The sequence below is a fragment of the Selaginella moellendorffii genome, unplaced genomic scaffold, assembly GCF_000143415.4.
Source record: "Selaginella moellendorffii unplaced genomic scaffold, v1.0 SELMOscaffold_201, whole genome shotgun sequence".
In the NCBI taxonomy this organism is placed as follows: Eukaryota; Viridiplantae; Streptophyta; class Lycopodiopsida; order Selaginellales; family Selaginellaceae; genus Selaginella; species Selaginella moellendorffii.
Genome location: NW_003314461.1, coordinates 24,675 through 29,616, shown reverse-complemented (window position 1 = coordinate 29,616; position 4,942 = coordinate 24,675). Strand labels below are relative to the sequence as shown.

The window sequence follows — 4,942 nt, the reverse complement described above, 5'->3', positions numbered from 1 at the left end:
ATGTGCTTCGTAATTGCCTCGTTTACCTCCTGATGCATTGCATTACCTGGTAATACTGGAGCGAGCTCCTTAATCTTCTTTTATCTACATTGTTTGAATTAATTCCTTGGATTTCTGCTCTAGCTTCCAAATGCTGATGCTGTTATCCAATTCTGAGACATACTGGAGCTTCTGCAATTCTCTGCTGTGATATTTCTCACGTCTGTTCTGAAAGAGATGCGTTCTTTTCTACTGTCTCACTTCCTTTCCGGGATTGCTTTTGTTCATGAGACCATTTGTGTGTCATGCATTGAAGGTGCAAGAAAAATTAGGCCGCAAAGGCTACGGTAAATTTATCGTTCTTGGTTTCTCCAAGGATGTTCTTATAGCTACATCATTTATCAACGATTGGCATTGCATATATACTTGGCTATCACGCTGTCTAAATGAAGTCACCGTATGGTCTGCCAATCACATCAGCAAAGTGATATAAGGATTAAGTAACAAAAGGAATTCTTGATGCTTACACTCTCTTTTGCTTTAAAATTTTCTAATATTTTAAAGATTTAAAACTTTTAATTCATAATAATTTTCTTAGTAAATTCTCATATATCACAGAAGTTTTTAATCCAATTGTCCTGACAATACTGAAGTTGGAGACCTCTTGACTTTAACGAAAAGCTTGTCTGGACGTTTCAAAACTGTCTGGCTTTCAAATCACATCGTGCACACTCGGTGACAGATAGCATCTAGCATTTTTTTTCTACCTGGTAAATGGCTTCTCCAACACGGCAGTAAGATATCTCTCCATGAGCTCCGGCCCACGATCCAGCTTCTTCCCCACGGTCCACCGCAGCTTCTTGTAGCCCAGCCTCTCGATCATGGGGATGTAAACCTCGTTGAGCTGGTTCTCGATGCAAAAGAAGTGATCCAGCCAGAGGATCCCCCCGGGCCTGAGGATCCGATCGATGTCGAACAGTATGAAGTCGAGCATCCCCAGCGGGATCCAGTTGCTGAGGACGTGCATCGAGTGGACGATGTCTAGAGTGTTGTCGAAGAAGGGGAAGCGCTGCGAGACCGTGAGGTAGAGCGGGATCACGCCTCGAAGAGAGATGAAGCTGTTGAAAGGCCCGTCGAAGTTGAGCGTCGTGGTGACGATGGTCACGTTGTGCTCTCGCATCCTCACTGCAAACGTGCCGCTGCCCCCGCCAATGTCCAGACCGATCCGGATGGAGCCCCCGGGCTTGAACGATAGCACCTCTTCGATCGAGAGATCCAGGCCACCACCAGCAGTAGCACTTCCAGCCCAGCGCTCGGATTCCCTGCCTTCAAGATCGAAGCAGTCGAGGCAGTCGGCGAAAATACGCTTTTTCTTCCTGGCATTGAGGCACTCGAAGCTCTTGCAAGTGTAGGCGGTCCAGATGATGTTCTCGTCGGGTGGAGAAGTCCAAAACGACTTTGGCACAGGGAAGGGCTCCTTATAGCCGGCAGGCAATCTAGCGAAGCATCTCCTTCGAGGAAGAGGCTCACAGCCACCTGTTAGCAGCTTCTGAGTGAGAGATTCGTCGTCGGGGCAAAGCTCCCCAGCTTTGTACTGCATGTACTCTTCCAGATCTTCCTTGTGCATCAGGCAGGCGTGCCCGACTGGAGACGTAAGAGCGTCGGTCTTGAGCTGCGAGCTAAATCCCAGAGGGAGCATCTGTGGAGTGACCAGCTTCTGAAACTCATCTGCTCGTGGAAAGTCGTCTTTTTTGGATATAAAGCACTGGCAGTCATCTCCATCTCTAGGCCTGTCCCCTGCTGCTTTGCCTCTGGACAGTGCGTCCAGGAGAGATAAGGACTCACTTAACTCCTGCTTCACTCGAAGAAGTTCTCTCTGGGTTACCTCGAGATTGTCCAGTGCCTCGTTGAGCTTCGCGACTGAATGACTAGTATCTCTGCTTCCCGAGTAGAACAGCTCAGATCCGCTTGCCGGATGAATAGCAAAAGTGTAGAGCGTCAAGAGATTCGTAGCCACAAGCGCAATCAGCAACCACAGGCCATATGGAGCAATGCGGCTCTTGACACCATCGACCGACTTCGGAGATTCGGAGCTCATTGCGGCCTCTTCTGAAACAAATGAGCTCTCTAGAGTATAGCATACGGCAGTACTTAATATGCTGAACAAAAAGGAAAAAAAAAACATAAGTATGTCGAACTAATTCAGACACTTAGCTTTGAGGCACCTTTGGCTTGCTATCGAAGCAGGAGAACATCGTCAAGATTTGGAAGAACTGAGTTGTAGATTGAAAGGCAAGTATTAGTAAGTTGACTTTTAAGACTGCAAACACTTACCCGTTATTTACAAACCGAGAAGTCTACTACTGTAGGGGGTTATCTGGGGAGGACAATTGGGATGCGTTCTTTAACATTTCGGTTCTAAAGCTTGCATCTTTGGTAACACTACAAACCAGAGAATGACAGTTAGATTAGATATACATTTTGAACCGCTTACTTGTGATAGCTGACTGATGAAAACTTGTATAGACTTGCAAAAACAAGCAAGTGCAGTCCGATAGAATAGAAGAAAACAAACGTCCGGGCGTATCTGAAGAAGGGGATGAATGAAAAATGTTTCAGCGCAGATGACTTACTTATTTCCGAGCAAGAAGCGTCCGCTTAAAAGCGTAATTTTGTCTCTAATCCCCAGGTCTTTGTACTTCCGTTCTTTTTCCTTTCCAAATCAAGACATCAGCAACAATAGATGTTAAGTATGGAATAGCTACCTTTCTTGAAAACGCAGCGAAAGGGTTTATGTCATCTTCGTAAATTTTCTTGTACTTCGATTCAATATCTGAGACCATGCCACCTTCCAGATCATCGATTTTCTGAATTACGTGTAAACATTAGACAAAAAAAGAGTAAAAAATTATGGAAAACCTTCTTGGTTCCTCTAGAAAGAGGACGTTCCTTCGTATAGTCTTGAATATAACGTATTTTCTCATACAGCTTTAAGTTGTCCGCCTTGCACTTGTTTAATTCTGTTAAAAGGACAGCGTTTTTATCCCTTGTTTGTCTTAGCTCCTGCAAAGAAATGGTAAAGGACACTAAGATGATACTATTACAACTACCTCTTCTGATTCTCTTAGCCTTTGGCGGAAACGATCACGCTGGCTACAGATTACTTCCAGCATGGAGTTTGGTTCTTGAAACTGGTTTCCCGCTGCTTGACTGTTGTGCCCATGCTGTCCGTATACAAATGAATAAAAGCGACAGCGGCAGAGGACTAAAAGCTCATTACCTCAATAAGATCGGTAATTCCTGAGTCTGATAAGTCCCAGTCATCTATCTTGTTCGCCCTTCTGTCAGTGGAATTGTAACCCTGAAAGAAAAAGAAAATATCAGGAGCTTATGCTTTGCACGTCAGACCTTTAATATGTCTTCTTCAAGTTTTGAAATAAGCCTTCGTTGCCGTTCAACCTCCGCCTCTAACTCTTTGCTTTTTCCTTCAGCGGTATCTTGTGCAGTTTTCCTTTCAGAAAGTTGTACCTAGTTAAACATCGTCAGAAGGAAAAGTCAACAAGTTGCAATCCAGAGAACATGCCTTGATTTGTGTAAGTTCATGCTCCAGCTTCCGGTTTTTGTCCAATAGTAAGCTTTCAAGTTTACTTATCTCTTGTCCTTGCGCTGCAGCATCCCAGTCTTCCGTTTCGATTAAATTGTATCCAACCGCCTAACAAATGTGACTCATTTAAGTTTCACGTGCAGAAGACTAAACAAATACCTGAAGTATTTTCACTTGCTTCCTAAGATCATCCAACTGTTTAGATGTAGGTCTCTCTGCAAGTTCCTTTTGCAAATTTTGCAGCGTGTTTTCCTGCCAGTGCAACACACGTAAATAAACCATGACGACATAGTTTAACAGGTACCTTATCATGAATGTAGGCATTTAGCTTTCTGATCTCTGCAATGTGTTCATTCTTCTGATTTGAAAGTGCAGATTCCAAATTACGAAGTTCCGCATGCAGCTCGGAGATGATCTTTTCCTTTGCGTCCAAAGAAGCTTCCAACGTGTTACTCGTGTCCATGTCTTGCCTGCTCAAATAAGCATATCATAAAACAGATGAAGCTTGCATCGACTAGAGGGCTAGCACCTTGTTTTGAGTTCCTCTTCTTGGCTACCAGCAGCTTGCAATTGAGAACGTAAATGATCCTAATAAGTATTAAGTTAACTGTAGGCGGGGTTATAAACGCTGTGGGCATACCTTCTCTCGCTCAAGACTTAATAAGCGGCTTTGAGCTCTTTCAACCTCGTCACTTAAGAGAGTAAGTTCCGCTTGTTTTGCTGCACGCTCTTCCTCTGCAAACACCAAGAGATTCAGCATAGGCAAGGTAGAAAAACTCACGAACCAGATTGTGCTCGGAGCTCAAACAACTGGCTCTGTCCAAACTCGTGCAACCGCTGCATACTTTGCACGCTATCGTGCGCAGCCCGTAACTGTTCCTGAAGAGAGCTTTCTCTGCAAGTGATGCATATAGAGTCAGATACTAGAAACTACGTCGCCAATACCATACCTTTCCTTGAGAACTTCAAGAATCTTCTGGTTCTCCTCGGCCAGATTGCGCTGTTTCATTTCCACAAGCTCCTTTACCTTTTCTTCCATCTGAAAATGATTCCACAAGATAATAAGAAGCCGTTATAAACGTTAGTGACTCACTTGTAGCTCAAGCTGCCTGTTCCTTTCCTCTAGCCTGCGCAATGTGGCTTGTTGGTTCTTTAAATGAGCAGCTTCAGTCCTAAACTCTTCCAGCTCTTGCCGCATTTTCCTGTTCTCCGACTCCAGCTCCGAAACTCTTGCCGTCGACGTCTAAATCGCGGATAAAAATCGCCTTGTTTCATTAGACATAAACGCAAAAGGAAAAAAAAACACTTACAGTAGCATGCTCGAGTAGAGGAGCTGGATCAGGAGCTTCAAAAAGCTTT

General features: G+C 44.3%; 2 protein-coding genes across 2 annotated transcripts in view; both read right to left on the bottom strand.

Annotated features, from left to right (window-relative positions):
- Positions 1-648: 648 nt before the first annotated feature.
- LOC9648381 lies at positions 649-2,178 on the bottom strand. Its single transcript, XM_002994212.2, has one exon. It carries the CDS (start codon positions 2,162-2,164, stop codon positions 743-745), a length of 1,422 nt encoding a protein of 473 aa, XP_002994258.2. The 5' UTR covers positions 2,165-2,178; the 3' UTR covers positions 649-742.
- LOC112343774 (protein CASP-like) overlaps positions 1,709-4,942 on the bottom strand; it is a 3,955-nt gene continuing 721 nt past the window's right edge. Inside the window, exons 2-20 of the mRNA XM_024667802.1 lie at positions 4,894-4,938; positions 4,677-4,826; positions 4,534-4,622; positions 4,369-4,478; positions 4,224-4,318; positions 4,113-4,171; positions 3,888-4,053; positions 3,743-3,835; positions 3,563-3,691; positions 3,388-3,507; positions 3,260-3,340; positions 3,090-3,203; positions 2,899-3,042; positions 2,745-2,846; positions 2,613-2,692; positions 2,474-2,566; positions 2,314-2,421; positions 1,865-2,252; positions 1,709-1,790 (exon numbers count right to left, since the gene is read on the bottom strand). Of these exons, the coding sequence (XP_024523570.1) occupies positions 2,340-2,421; positions 2,474-2,566; positions 2,613-2,692; positions 2,745-2,846; positions 2,899-3,042; positions 3,090-3,203; positions 3,260-3,340; positions 3,388-3,507; positions 3,563-3,691; positions 3,743-3,835; positions 3,888-4,053; positions 4,113-4,171; positions 4,224-4,318; positions 4,369-4,478; positions 4,534-4,622; positions 4,677-4,826; positions 4,894-4,938 (1,752 nt within the window). The 3' untranslated portion in view covers positions 1,709-1,790; positions 1,865-2,252; positions 2,314-2,339. The remainder of the gene's footprint in view (positions 1,791-1,864; positions 2,253-2,313; positions 2,422-2,473; positions 2,567-2,612; positions 2,693-2,744; positions 2,847-2,898; positions 3,043-3,089; positions 3,204-3,259; positions 3,341-3,387; positions 3,508-3,562; positions 3,692-3,742; positions 3,836-3,887; positions 4,054-4,112; positions 4,172-4,223; positions 4,319-4,368; positions 4,479-4,533; positions 4,623-4,676; positions 4,827-4,893; positions 4,939-4,942) is intronic.

Coding starts and splice junctions, on each gene's coding strand:
- LOC9648381 (XM_002994212.2), bottom strand. CDS start 2,164: ATGTTTTTTTTTTCCTTTTTGTTCAGCATATTAAGTACTGCCGTATGC.